The sequence below is a fragment of the Ictalurus furcatus genome, chromosome 12 (genome assembly GCF_023375685.1).
Source record: "Ictalurus furcatus strain D&B chromosome 12, Billie_1.0, whole genome shotgun sequence".
NCBI classification, from domain to species: Eukaryota; Metazoa; Chordata; class Actinopteri; order Siluriformes; family Ictaluridae; genus Ictalurus; species Ictalurus furcatus.
The window spans coordinates 5,546,449-5,562,095 of record NC_071266.1 but is presented as its reverse complement, the minus strand read 5'-3'; the positions used below and the strand labels follow the sequence as shown (position 1 = coordinate 5,562,095).

The window sequence follows — 15,647 nt, the reverse complement described above, 5'->3', positions numbered from 1 at the left end:
GCTTTTTTGTTTGTTGTTGTTGTTGTTGTTGTTGTTTATCATCACTTCTCACATAACAGTAATTAGACAAACTGTCCCAGTAGGTGTCAGTGTTTGAGGAAATGTACTTGTCTACATGTACTTCATTAGAATTTATAACCTTTTCATGTAAAGCAAGAGTAAATATTTGCCCACAGAACAAATGTCTTACTATTGTACATGTCGTTTAGGAAAAAGTCTAACCTACTGTACGCTATAATGTTTTTTTTTAATTATGAAGGCGGAATTTATATGATACAAATAATAACCCCGTTTGAATGCAGCCTATGTTGTGTTCACCTATGCTCACGTCTGTTGTGTTTTAGATGATTACACATGAACAGTTCATTCACCGCATGTGGCATTGCTTTTACAACTCAACATTTCTATGTTTGAGTATTTTTTTATTACAGAGGGATCAAATTTAGCATAAGGGACGCAAGAGTTCTTTTCTTAGGATGGACTTCCTGAGAAACTGACTGTACAAAAGTTGTTTTGGCACAACTTTATGATTTAATAGTTTATTTTATTAAATATCAGAAATCTAAAAGGTGTGCGTCATACCTGACCCCTACATGAACACTTTACAGTTGGTTATATGACTGTAAGTCATTCCCTTCAAATGCTATTGAAGTTAGAAACGTGTATAACAATTTTGTATGTGACTTTCGAGACGGTCCCTTAATTTCCGCATATCCGCGAATATGGAACGTCCGACGTCAACCCAACTTTATTCCAGTGGCGCTGACTTCCATTTATGCGGAGAACTGCAGACAGCAGATGTGCAGAGCTTACAGAATTTTGAAGCAGTTTCAACAACTATAAGAAAGACATCTTAAAGGTAGGCTATGTGGTAAGATAAGCCCATTATTAGATCCTACATTATGAACAGTATTTTTACGCAAATAAAGGTATAAACATTTGTTGCGATTTCACATGAAACGGAATAAAGAAAATGGCATACGGTTAGAGGATGATCCCGATTAAAACCAAAACACAAGAGTAGATGGTCAAAATAAACAATTTTGTTTAAATAACACATCGCTACAGGGCGCACGGTGATTAGTGTTTGGCACATTCGCCTCACACTGCCAGAGTTGGGGGTTTGATTCCTGCCTCTGAGTTTGCATGTTCTCCCCGTGCTGCGGGGGTTTCCTCCGGGTACTTTGGTTTCCTCCCCCAGTCCAAAGACATGCACGGTAGGCTGATTGACATGTCCGTAGTGTGTGAATGTGAGTGTGCCCTGTGATGGATTGGCACGCTGTCCAGGGTGTACCCCACTTAGTGCACAATGCTCCCTGGGGTAGACTCCAGGTTCCCTGCGACCCTGAAGGATGAGCGGTATAGAAGATAGATGAATGGATGGGACACATCGATACATAATTTATCCTATTCTTTCTGATCCGTCCATCCATCCAGCCATCCATCTTCTATACCGCTGATCCTTTTCAGGGTCACGGGGAAACCTGGAGCCTATCCCAGGGAGCATCGGGCACAAGGCGGGGTACACCCTGGACAGGGTGCCAATCCATCGCAGGGCACAATCACATACACACTCACACACCCATTCATACACTACGGACACTTTGGACATGCCAATCAGCCTACCATGCATGTCTTTGGACTGGGGGAGGAAACCGGAGTACCCCGAGGAAACCCCCGCAGCACGGGGAGAACATGCAAACTCCGCACACACAGGGCCACGGTGGTAATCGAACCCCCGACCCTGTGAGGCGAAAGTGCTAACCACTAAGCCACCGTGCGCCCCCTGATCCGTCCAGAAATCTGCCATTTTACCCACAACACAGATTTAGCACCCTTAACTGGCTTTCCTTTCTATGGCGTTTTCAGGGACTCTTGCCTGTGTATTTAGGTCTCTATGGTAACTGGTATTGCTAAATACGTCACAAAAACACTAGTATAAACATATTTGGTATGTGTTTCAGGGTGGCGTGTTTGCTTGAAGTGTCTTAAGTAGTTTTGAATTCGGAAAAGATTTTGTGTTAGGTAAACTTTTACAACTTGTTAGCGGCACAAGCCGACATTCAGTAGTTATTAGTGTGGCTCTGTGTGGAGTCGAAGAAGGTGAGTTGAGACGTTTCTGACATTTATGGCCTTCCATACTTGTTGGTCGCTCCCTTTTGGGTGTAATACAGCCGAAAACACGACTTCAGAGGAAAGTCTACACGCCTCCTCCTGGCTTACCGCGCTTACTCGGTGCTTTTTAAACCAGGGCCAGTCCTTTGTGAAAGGTAGGCCAAGATGTTGAATTCCTCTCTGTTTGTTTTTCTGTAGGTGAAGTTCCAGTTGAGGGAAGTGAGTGTGGTGGTGCGGGCAGTATGCCCCGGGTTTAACACTGCAACGAGGTTTTTGGACTAAACTTCACACTTGGAGGCTTTTGGAGGATTTACACACATATGGAAGGTGAGAAAAGTGTAAATAGTTTCTCTCAGGTAAATTAACTGGATAGAAGGGTGTATATTATGAGAGAAGTGACTAGGAAAGAAATAACAGGGCACTGTTAGCAGTTCTGACTCGTTAACGTTAGCTCCGACCGAAGCGGTTTGTAAATAACGATAGTTCGGTTTTTTTCCACAATGCAGATAATAGTCTTCACGTCACTTCATATTCTTCTTTTGTTTAAGGGTTATGGAGGATGTGGGGGGATTTTGTAAAAGTGTGTTGAGAAATTTCGAGTTGCCTCAGCACGCTTTGTGTTACAAAGAACGCTTCGGTTCAGTAGCAGCTGCGATACCCGTTACGAGTCACTTGACTCGATTCTGTTGGACCAACCCGTTTAATCGAAGCGAACCATGCGAGTGTCGACTCCTTTGACTCAATGCAGGTTCTGGAAACTGCAGTTTTAATACCTCATTCAGAGAGTCATATTGTCAGCTTCTCTGTATCGTTATTGCAGTTTACACAACCTATTTTCATTGCTACGTATAAACTTTAATATATAACAATTAACCTAGCCAATTCACTATGAATTGAATTTCTAAATTGACATACTTTCAATTTACAGGAAAATATTTTGGAGTGTTTTCAGTCTAGACAACATAGTGTGTGTGTGTGTGGGTGGGTATATTTAAAACAATAATAATAAAAAAAAAAAACACCCACAATTCTTACATGGAAATCATTTTATTTTGGACAAGTCAGTGCCTGTTTTTTCGTAAAGGAAGGATTTGTTTGTAACGGTTTATGACTACATATTAAATCAGAGTTTCTGTAATCCTACATCTTTAATCCAAGAGCTCCTTAACTGAGATTGTTGTGTTCGAGGTGGAAAAATACGTCGTGAACTGGATGAAAGTTTTCCTTTCGGCTTTTAGGAATCAATGTGACGACGGTGTCTCAAAAAGCGTCTCGGATTTAAACGGCCTAAAAAGATGAGACGTTTTCCTATTTTGCAGCAGCAGGGTAGTTGTACATATGACTGGTGCATTGTAAGGTGTGTGTGTTTGGGTTGGTTTTTTTTTTTTTTTTTTTTTAAATCTATAGATGCTGTGATAAGTAAGCAACTGTGCCAGAGATGGTTTGCTGAAATTTGAATGTGAACCACAGTTGCACCATATAACACTGTGACACCTGCAGAACTTGGTACGTGGGATGTGCTGTGGTGTTCGTTTGTTCCGTTGCTAATTTAGTTTTATTCTTCATGAAGAATCCAGAACGATACAAAAGCGAACGAAATATCATCGTGAGCTTGCGTTACCATCCGTGTGGGTTTCCTCTGGGTTCTCGGGTTTCCTCTCACCACGCAAATACACATCCGTCAGTCGATTCTTCGGTACCCCCGAAGCATGAATTAATGCGTTCGTGTCATGTCGGAAATATACGAGTCGAACGCACGAGAACGCAACGAAATAGTCGTAATTACGAGTGTGGAAACTCTGGATTTTCTTTGAGCTCCGGGTTTCTGAATGGGGGGGTGGGGGGGTCAGTATTTTTTTTTGTGTTAATTAATAGAACATACACCGCCATCTTGCTCCGACCAAAGTGACTTGAACGCACCTGACATCATAATTGCGTCTTCCCAACTCGTAAATACGAACTTCCCAGGAGGACTTGAACGCACAGTAACACTTACTGTAGAATAAACTACAGCAGTTTTAGTCAGGTATGGCTGGAATGTTTTAGGGCAAGAACGTTACTCTGATGATCTAAGAAAATAAACATGTGCACTTGAGTGTGTTAGGTTCACACAGTAAAACAAGCAGAAGAGATTTAACAGCGATTTTTACTCTCGTTGGCTAGTGAGGATTGGATCGACAGCTCCCTGACCAGGAAGTAGAGACTTCAGTGTCGCGAATTTTGCAGAGCGTTCTGGATTCTGTTCCTCGTATAGTTATAGTGTTTGTACTTTTATAGTGGCAATTAAGCTGAGTTTCCACCAGAGGAACTTTCCCCAGGAACTAGGGACTTCTGGAGGTACTAGGTGTGTTTCCACCGCAGGGACCGGGGTCTAAATTAAGTTCTGGGTAAAATATTTCCCCCTCTGAAAGTCCCTACTCGGGCCGTGGTACTTTTTCCCAACGTTGAGAACCTTTGGGGGGGGTGGGACTTGGGCGCTGAACATGCTGATTGGTTGAGTGTACGTGGCATTTTTTTAATAATAGTCTGTTGCGGTGCGTAGAGTAACCGTTGTTCATTGCGATTTGCGTCAATTGAGTTTCTTAAAAAATTTGTCAATAATCAGTTTGATTAGCATACTCCGAGGCTTCATATCCTCGCCAAGGGCTTGTCGCACGCAGTAGTACGTCACCGTACTATATTTGCCTAATCTTCACGGTACTTTAGACGGCGATGGAAACGCAGACAACAAAGGTCTGGAGGAACCAAATGGTCCCTTGGAAAAAAAAAAAAGTTCCTGGGATTAATTGTTCTGGGTAACTTCGGTGGAAACGTGGCTTTACTTACTTACCAGATCGTAATTAATGAGGCTTGGGTAGTCTCATACTATTTAAAATAAATAAATAAAAAAAATTTTTCGAGATGAGCTCTCTGTAGCGGCACGGAGCGTCATCGTCATCATCGACGTCATCCTCCTCCTCTTCCTCAGCCGCACACTTGAGCTGTCAATCCAAATCTCACTAGCCAGTCAGACTAAATTGCTGTTAAGCCCTGCCCACAGGTGAGATTTGTAACAGAGTGGCAAATGTAAACGCACACTCTGGCAACGTGTTCACGAACCAAGATTGGTGAAAAGGAAGCTTAAAGTGTTAACAAAGAATGATGTTTATTTAAAGACCATGTTAAGTTTTTTCACAGTTTATAGTTTCAGTGTGTTTTTTTTTTTTGTTGTTGTTGTTGTTGTTGTTTTTTACTTTCTCATTGTATATTTTTGTTTGTTTCTTGAAACGTTGCGTTCGATCCTTTTGGCACAAATTCCATTCCGTAGAATAAACCTTGGATGGGATGCCCGTACATTGCTGGACTCTATATACACACACACACTTTCACACCAAGGGGCAATTTAGCATAGTCATTCTGCCTACCCAGATGTTTTTGGGATTTGAGAGGAAACCAGAGAACCTGGACATGGCAATTACTGTGATGGAAGTCGAATTCGGCCTTTTCTGGAACCACAGTTATACTCTGTGACTTTAAATACATCCACCGTGTGTTTAACACGACGCATTACTGAGATTCCGCTAACTAACCGCCAGCACAGTGTATTCGGTATTCCCGAAAGAAGGGTTAAGTAACGGCTTGCCTTCTGTAAGCGTGCTTACCGTAAAGAGTCTTTTGGTTTCTACTGAGACATGTCCGGACGCGCGCGCACTCGGCGAAAACGCCATTGTTAAGAGAAATACAGTAACCAGAGAAGCTTCCCCCCCCCCCCTCCCTTGTAGACAATGATGGCACGAGTTGTTTTACTCTGATGAGTAACTGTAGAAGAGTGCATCATATAATGTGCAATGAAGCTGTCTTTTTGCTTTCTGTACACAATGGCTTAGATTTAAACATTAGACTTAGACGAAACAGTGTAGATGTTATTTCTATAAGACACACACACACACACACGTGTGGTTTTTTTTTTGTTTTTTTTTTTTAAAGTAACACAAAGTGAAACTACAGCTTCAGTGAACTCACAAGAATTGCTGATTTATGAGTTTAATACAGTAAATCAGAGCGGTTTCAGAGAGAACAAAGGAAGGACACTGAAACCACTTTGGAGAACATGACGGCACTTGTCTGTCAGATGAGATTTTTTGACCTGTAATCTGACCTCATAGGGTCTGACACACTAGCGTTTGAAAAGTCTCCCACGTCTAGGCCCGTCAGGATAATTACGTTATCGACTTATCGTTCGATATATGGACGTGCCCGTGATCGTTTTTGCTCACCTTGATTAAGCCCATTGTGTTTCCATGTGTGTTTTTGGGTTGTTTTTGTTTTTTTTTTTTTTAACATAAAAATGAACGGCACCATCGTCATGTGTGGCAAGTAGAGACGGATACAAATGCGGTTTAAGCATCTTATTCGAAAAGGCACACGGACGAATCCAAATTGTGACTCACACTCGGTAAACAGAACTCGGCGAACAGCAAGAGTAGGGATAATCCAAAATACACAAACAAGAAATCGAAACTAGATCAATAACTTGGAGAAAACCAACACGGAACAAAAGGTTCGAGCAAAGTCAGATGGCACGCAGCGCTCGGGACAAAGAGGGAGATTCCTGACGCGTTAACATTTTAGCCACTCGCTCCGCTTCCGTCCTCTCGTCTGCTCCAGGGCTGCCGCGTTGACGTTCGAAATTCGGATGCTCGTCAAATTTAAGATAGATAATGCACATTCGAATGCAAAAGCTGTGCGCATTCGAATCTCAGATGCTTAGCAAGCACTAGCTCTGATTTTAATAAAAACATATTGTTGAAAACCACACGCAGGATATTAACAATGCACTAACAATGTTGTTTTTTTTTTTTTTGAAGAAATCTAGAAAGAATAGTCAGCGTTTAAAATAATCCACTCGTAGTCAATAACGTCAGGATCGAGCCACTTGAGCTGCGTGAGCTGAAGCTGAACAGAGAATGAGCGCCGGTAAACTGGAGCGCTTTACTGCCGGGTTAATTACCTCGCACGAATACATCCTATACACATATGATATTAATCAGACATATACACGAGATAAACCGAATATTACGACCTGCTTCTGCACAAAATAACGCACACGTGAACTCGAGCTTAAGTAAGGCGCTAGGTAGGACGGTCTTAGAATGTAGTCATGTCGGTGGAAATTGAGTTATCAGTGTCCCAATGTGTCGTGAGCCAGCGTCCTTACCAGTGCCCGAAGTCGTGTACACGATTTACCGATTCACACCAGTGGGAGCTAGGGAGCCGATCGAGACGCACCAATAATTGAGAGAATGTCCTTGAGTTCCTGAGTTGAAGGAGGTGTTCTCTTTGGCTTTTCCTGGTCAGAGGTAAGGAATTGCATGCATTTAGGTAGTGACTAAAGTTGTGAGTTTGGAACTGAAGACACTTCAGACCACACAAGTCATATGATTCGGCTAGAATGAGTCATTTGGATCTGTTGCGTTACCGCGTCATACCACTTTGCATAGAATTGGTGGCCCTGTCACTGAAATTGCGACTTTGTGTCGCACACGTACGTAGAATTATGTACGTTAGCCGCTTGCTAACGTGAGCGTAAGGTAGCGTACCGTATCGGCTCTTCGGCTTAGTGATAATATCTTGTGTTCATGGCGCACACATGGTTTCTCCTCTACTGCTCCATTCATTCTAGCTGATCACTACGTTCGTTCTCGTATATATTTGCCATTTCCATGGCAGAAGTCTCTTCATATTTGATCACGTGTTCGTTTGGTTATCGTGGTTGTTTATCTCGCTCGCCGCCTACGCTGCGGCCTGATTGGTCAGGAGATAAAAAAAAATTTTTTTTGCATGACCTCACTCGGGCGGAACTTTCCGAAACTCTGCTGTGACCAGAAAACATCGGCGGTTACGTTCTGACCCCTTGCTACCACTTCCTGTAAGATCACATGAGAGACGTGTGCCCATGGAAGGAAAAACAACGGCTAGTGTGAAAGCACACAAAGACGTTATTTCATCTTCATTTCCTCTCTCTTTTATTATTTTTATTTTTATTTTTTGTATTAATCTTTTTTGTTTTACAGTACAGTAGGGAAATGATTCAAGCTCTGTGTGTATGAGTGCGGCGTCATCTTTGTGTTCCCTCGATGTCGACTCATTTTCAAAGCGAAACGGTGCCGAAACCTTTTTCATAGAAACCTCAAGCTCATATGAGCTTTCATCTGAGGTCATGCTGAGTCAGAGTCAGATGGAAATCACACACACACACACACGCACGCACGCACGCACGCACACATACACACGGACTGACACATCTGCGCTCGATGCACAATAACACTTACTATTTTTGATCACTGTAGAAATGAAGATTTTTTTTTTTGGATTTTGAAGATTCTTTACTTTTCCAGCATCTTCTGCATATTTGACCCCTTTCCAACAACAGCGGCTATATGATGTTGAGATCAGTCTTTTCACGCTGAATATTAATGTGTGTGTGTATATATATAAACATTTCGGAGACATTTAGCTAAAAGTGTTCATTTCCGGTACGTGTGGAGATTTTTCGGGCCCCCTGTAGAAAATGGCCACGACTATGTGTATGTACTTGTCTGTTCTTAGTTAAAATGTGGACGTTTACGTAACATCCTCTTCCTCAAATAGGAAGAAAGAGAGAGTGCAAGTAAAAGTCACTTCATATCACCAAAGTCCTCTCTAACTAAAGCCTACCGACCAAATAATAGATAACGTTCACGACATTTGGCAGACTCCTTTATCCAGAGCGACTTCCGTTTGTCTCATTTACACACCTGAGCAGTGGAGGGTTAAGGGCCTTGCTCAAGGGCCCAGTGGCAGCTTGGTAGTGCCGGGGTTTTAACGCCCATCCTTCCGATCAGTAGGCCAACATCTTAACCACTGAGTTACTTACTTCACAATTATACCTGTGTTTAGGAACACAACCGTTTCCAATATTGACTGAACCTAATACTCATGCAGTGTTGGGTTTATCGTCATGATCTTCCTCTTGAATAATTCTTTTGTGGTGTGTGTGTGTGCGCTTTATTTGTATATCAGCGTGGAGCTGATTGGCAGAGTTAAGGAGTCACGAGCTGGAGGAGGGCATGAACAACTAACAGACGCGACAGCAGCTCTCTTAGTGAGAAAAAGTGTGAAACAAATCTAACAGCTCTAAATGTGTTGCTATGTAAAGAGAGAGTGAGAAATGGTGGACTGCACTAGTGTGTGTGTGTGTGTGTGTGTGTGTGTGTGTGTGCGTGTTTTCCCCCAATCTAGAAATTCTGCACTGTACCAAATTGAATGACCTGAAAAGAAACTTTTTCTGTTCTCTTTTGGAGGTGTTCTTCTCGTTTTAAGTGTTGCCATGGTTACTGCTATCTGCCTTTGTCAGGCAGAATAGATGAGAAAAGGTTTCACCGACTTGCAACGCAAATAAAGATCTTCAAATCGCTAAGTTTATCGCTGAACTGGGCACAAATAGGTGCTAATAATCGGTTGTACGATACATAAAGCAGCTGCCATTTTGGATTTTTGGAAGTGTGAACGTCAGCCTGTCAATGCGACTACTAATAGACAGACATGCTGCACATGAACACTCGCTGTAGAAGTATAACCAGCCTTTCCCCAGCAAAATCTGCTTCAGAGAGAGCATCGTTTATTCATCACCCATCCCAAACTTACGCCGTGTTCAAGTTAACCCGCGTTCACACTGTACCATTTTTGGCCATGATTTGGTCGTCTGAGACCAATTTTGAGAATCCTACAAGATCGCTAGGCCAAAATCTGTAGTAACTGATCGCTCGCTTGACACGTTCCAAGACAGCCGGTTAACGGCCGTCGCGATCAAATTTTCCCTCCGCTTAAATCCTGCCGTTGTCAGAATTGAGAAGATTGGAGGCACGGTCCTGTAGCTTGGTACGAGTCTTCTCGCCTGCGTCACAACCGAGATCCTACAGTGTGACATGGCTTACAGCGGGGATCATCTTCGTCAGTCGCGAAGGACTTTTAAAAATCGCACAGCGTGCACCCGGCTCCAAGCTCGTAGCTTGGAATTTCCGAAGAAAACCCTTCCTCGGCTCGAGATTCCTGCTTGGAAAACCGTGAGGATGAACTCAACCCGAGTTCAGATACGACATCATGTCAACATGGCCGCTCACACTGTGAACACGGAATACAACGTTACTTCACTGCTTTAAACGAGTTTGCTTTAGATCAGTCCGCACGGGCGCATTAGTAGGTTCAATCTATAACGTCGTCTATATACAGTAGCTCACTGTTTTGAGAAGGTGACGGTATCGTAAAATCCTGATGTCTCTTGTTGGTAGCTAAACACAAGCTTTCATGAGAGCGCCGATGGGTTTTTCTTTTCAATCACTTCGTAGCTCAAGTGCGTCGAGATGAAAAAATGCCATCTCGGTTCTGACTTCTGAGTTAAAGTGAAATCCACCCGTTTAGTGTAGATTTGCTTCTGTAGTATTTCATCATCTCTGTGTCGCTTCTAAATAAATAACATGCCGCATCTTTCCAGTGAATATTTCAAGTTGGTCTGTCGTCAGTGATGCAAATGGTTGAGGAGGTCACGGCCTTGAAGAAAGAAAGGAGTTACTCTATAAGAAGCGTTCTTTTCACACAGTAATGTGGAAAGTAATGCTTTTCCGATCCGTAAGGTCGATCACGTGCAGATGCCTTATGGATGAATAATGGATCTTGAACTTGGTGTATCCTATTTCAGGGAAATCTGATCTATCTGTCCAATATGGATAACATTTTGGTAAGCTTGCATTCTTGCGATTACATAACGTGTAGCGAGACTGGATTCTAATTCCGAATCCTGTAAGACACTGCAATCTCAAGTGTTTTATAGGATTAAAAGCATTTTAGGTGACTGATTCATAGATTTTCCTGATTTAAGGACATTTTATGAATTACTTAGGGGGGGAAAAAAAGTCTCCGAACACAAGGCCATGGACTGGTACTGGGGAACAATAGACATCTCATTAGGGTGTTTAAAACTGCTGCTTGACAAATGAATCCTTGAAGCCAGACTGTACTGAACATCCAACACCCACACGCCAACGCATCCCCAAATGTCCAAACCCACGCTCGTGCTAGTGCCGCGTCTCTCTTACACATTGTTCTTTGGTCCAGATATCCAGAATCGTATTTCTGCAGCACTCGAGCTGCTCTTCCTGCTGCCCGCTAGCTATGATGTACAGCCTGTTCGGTTCACTTCCTGCAGTTGGGTTGACTTAAGGTCAAATCTCTTTCTCATTGCAAATTGAACACTACTAGAGTTCATTTAGAACCTGAGCAAGGCCAACTTAACGGGATACTGTAGATTTGCACGTTCTAATCAAAAGCAAAAATTGCTCATTACAGGACTCCTATACACAATATGACCATACGCAGCATACTTTTCGCCTTTTCTGTATATGATCATAAATGACCGTCCAACAGTCCCATGTCCCCCAGAGGAGAATGGGTTGCTATAGGTTCCTCTCAAGGTTTCTTCCCGTTTTTTTCTTGGAGGGAGCTAGGCCGGCATCCAGATTGATGTAAACCATGTCCATTGTTAAAAGATGGGATTGGATAAATTGGGTGGGACAGGATATGATTGGATTGAATCGCATCAGGTGGGATAGGATGGGAGGATTGTGGGGGATGGGATGTGATTGGATAGCATTGGGTGGGATAGGATGAGTCCTAATAAGGTGGAATGGGACAGGATTGGATTGAATAGGATCAGGTGGGATAGGATGGGATGGGACTGATTATAGGATGAGATGATTGTGGGAGATGGGATGGAATTGGATATAATTGGGTGGAATGGGACAGGATTGGATATGATTGGATAGGATAGGATCAGGTGGGCTAGGATGGGAGTGAGTAGGATTGGATGGGATGGGATTGGATAGCATTGGGTAGGATGGGGAGGGATGGGATTGGATAGCATTGGGTAGGATAGGAAGGGATGGGATTGGATAGCATTGGGTAGGATAGGAAGGGATGGGATTGGATAGCATTGGGTAGGATAGGAAGGGATGGGATTGAGTAGGATTGTGGGGGTGTGATGGGACAGGATGGGATAGAAGAAAGTGCTGCAAGAGGATACTTTCACAACACCGGACAGATTGATCTGTTAACCTTCTGGATTTCCACTCTGACTATCATTAGTCACAGCCGTGATTCGGATTTCGTCCGTAACTCTTACTGATTTTCTTGCCTCTGTACACTTTTCAGTTTTGTTTAGTTGTTTTTTTGTTCTTGCTTAGAACCAGGTTCTGTGGAGCATCTCAAGAGTTAACAGATTGTGCATTTGGAGCCAGCAGGTGACAGACAGCCTCTGTGAGGAACCCGTTGTCTGTGGGAATTCATGCTGTACTGCTTTGACACTTTTATCTCTTCGTTTCCCCCCGTATTAAACCATGATGCTTTTGGAGTAGAAAAAACCATTCCATTATCAGTTGCACACATTCAGTCAATGTTGTGGAGTGTTTCAGAAACATTTCCCATGTGTCATATATTCAGGAATGGGATGGTTCACGATAACACCGCCCGCAGCATCTGGTGTAATGCCAGTAATGAAAGCATTTGCGCTTATATGTTGTTTGCCAGCGGTCGCTATCATTCGATCCAACCGTTGATTGACGCTCTCATACAACACATCATACTTTCTCACACTACCATTCTCTCTGTCACAGTGGCGTACACTCTCACACGCTCTCATACAACACATCATACTCTCTCACAAAATATCCAAGACTCAGTCATACTGTCTCACACCATATCATTGTCTCATACTCTCACACACTATGATACTTACTCTCTCACGCATTATCATGCTCTGTCTCTCAGGCATACTCATTTACTCGCAATTATACTCTCTCCGATCCTACCAAATCTACAATCCTACCTCTTATCATACTCTCACACACTGTCATACTCGCACCATCACATTCTCACATGTATACTATCGTACTCGCTCACGCAGTCCGTCATATGTACTCTCACGCTCTCGGTCATACTTTCGTATGCGTTCTGATTATGATAGTCTGGTCTGATAATGTGAGACATATCAAGTTTGAGTTACACCCTAAATGGCCTCATTGTAAAGGACAAAAGGAAAGCTTTATTCGAAGTGGACCGGTCCTATATGTGAAATATAAAGTCGCCACCGGTCCTGTAGAGTCATGACCGGTTTATTAATGCAAACAATACAATGAAGCAACATCTGTCCATCTTCTACTCTGATGCAAGTTTTAGTGTGGAAAATACATCACAGACGCTCTCTCATTACTGACCCTGGCCGTGCTGTAATAGCGAACAGTTTGACATCGAGTGCCCTCGTGTCAGGTTACTGCAAAGCTGCTGGTGTTGATGTGTCTCGGAGGGTCGACGTTGAGGGCTTGCTATCGATCGATCTCTGGCTTTTGGTTTTTATGAGCGGCGCTGATACGATGTATGTGTTATGGAGATGGGAAGAGAGGGCTCTTACAGTGATGTATTTCTTTTACGAATAAGCTTTGAAGGCGCCATATGAGTGAGGGAAGTGGTTATTGAATCACCCCTAAGAAGGAAATTGGGTTTGGGTAAGTGCTTCTGGCATTTTGCAATCAGGGTATGCCTGTTAAAGCTTTTACACAGTGTGTCATTGGTTAAATTGTTCTAAAAAATATATATATATATATATTTTTTAATTCTACAGTCAGTTGGGACGCTGAATTGTATAGTGTATATAACCCCATGTGTACAACTTATATTTTTATTGTTATTTTTTTTTGTTTTACTGAATATGGTTGGCAAATGAGCTAAATTACCAACGCTGACATGTTGGATAAACTGGAAGAATTGAGCTTTTTCCCCCCTTCATCTTGTCACGCTTATTTCACACAGATCCATAAACTGTGACTATTGTGGCAGAGGTTTAAGGCAGCCTATAAAAGCTTTTAAATCGCACTATCCTGATGAAGGGGATCCCAAGAACAGAACAAGTTCCCATTCTCAGTCTGGTTCCTCTCAAGATTACTTCATCATGTCTCTGTAGTTATTTTTTTCCCTTGCCATAACTCTAGCTTGCTAATTAGGAATCTATATCTTTGTCTGGATATCTGTAAAGATGCTTTTGTAACAAAGCCTACTGTTAAATGTGATAGACGAACATCCATCCATCCATTTTCTATACCGTGTATCCTATTGGGTCGCGGGGAACCTGGAGCCTATCCCAGGAAGCATCGGGCACAAGGCGGGGTACACCTTGGACGGGATGCTATACAAACATAATCGAATTGTATTCAGACATGTCGTTTCTACCGTGTTGAACTGGAGGCTATACTTATTAGCCACGTTATTGGTGTAGATCCAGTACGAAACTAAAGCAACACATGCAAATATCCGGTAAGCCTCATTACTTGAAAACTTGACGCAGTTAAGTGATCTAGCATGTACAGAACCTTACGTTTCCTCTTTTGTTACACACTTTTACTGTTCCACAGTGTTTAGCTGTGTATGTATTTCCTCAAATATCGTGCAACTTGTTGTACTCTGTATAGCTTGAATAGATCAAGGCATTGCCCTGGACTTTTGTTAAGAGTCTTTTGTGTGAATGCCAAACTGGAACAGTGAATATGCCCTTCTTTGTTATCTCTTGCTTTTAGGGAAAGAAGAAGTAACCAGGATGGCATCCCAGCAAGGCGAGGAGCCAATTATTGGTCAATCAGACTGTAGGTTGAAGAACAAGAAGCCACCCAGCCTGGTGATTGCAATCCCGCCTAGCGAGGATCAAGAGAGAACTGTGATGGAGGCACAGGTATAAACTGGCGTATTCCAGCCCCCTATTTTGGTTTACCGAAGGATTAAAAGCAAGAGAACTTTTTGCAGGTTTAAACAGTCTGTTCTAATGTGTGACGATCGGAAGGATGCAAGTGCTTAAACACCGCGCGTTCTTTATGAAGGTCAGTCGAGGCGTCGCAGTCAGAAGTGAAAGTAGGAGACGAGAGTGCAGGCAGGAACGACCTAGGATAAACCGTAAACGGTAACACAAGTGAGGGTCAGAAAAAGAAACAGAAACCAGACATCACAAGGCTCGGATACGCATGACTGTACTTGTGAACACAAAACACAAAGACGGGGTATTACGGAAGTCGTAAGCATCCATGCATTATGTTTTTTTTTGTGTGTGTGTGTGTGATCTCAACATAACAAAAGTTGTTTTCTCGTGATGGTGTCATAAAAAATGTGTCTTGTGATCTCGTATTTTATATCAAGTCTTATGTCATGTTGAGATCACGAGATAATTTAGTCGAGATCACGAGGAAACGAGAAAGGACAAAAATATATATATATATATATATATATATATATATATATATATATATATATATATATATATATATATATATATATATATATATATATAATGCATGGCTGCTTAGGGCTTCTGTAGGATATAAATAGAGAGACTGAATAAGGGCTAACACAAAACAAACCAGGAACAAGACTAGAACCAAAACAAAGGCGTGTGGAAAAACGAATAAAATCGCATGATGTGA

At 42.4% G+C, this 15,647-nt stretch overlaps 1 protein-coding gene across 3 annotated transcripts in view; it reads left to right on the top strand.

Moving 5' to 3' along the window:
- Nucleotides 1-1,930: 1,930 nt before the first annotated feature.
- The window catches only part of LOC128616141 (inactive rhomboid protein 2-like), a 43,058-nt gene continuing 29,341 nt past the window's right edge, over nt 1,931-15,647 (top strand). Inside the window, exons 1-3 of one of the 3 annotated variants that reach the window (XM_053638673.1) lie at nt 1,933-2,103; nt 2,314-2,442; nt 14,754-14,905. In XM_053638673.1, coding sequence (XP_053494648.1) covers nt 2,436-2,442; nt 14,754-14,905 — 159 coding nt within the window. In that variant the 5' untranslated portion in view covers nt 1,933-2,103; nt 2,314-2,435. Of the gene's footprint in view, nt 2,271-2,313; nt 2,443-14,753; nt 14,906-15,647 lie in introns of all 3 variants that reach the window. The other 2 variants (XM_053638674.1, XM_053638672.1) reach the window with 2 other exon arrangements.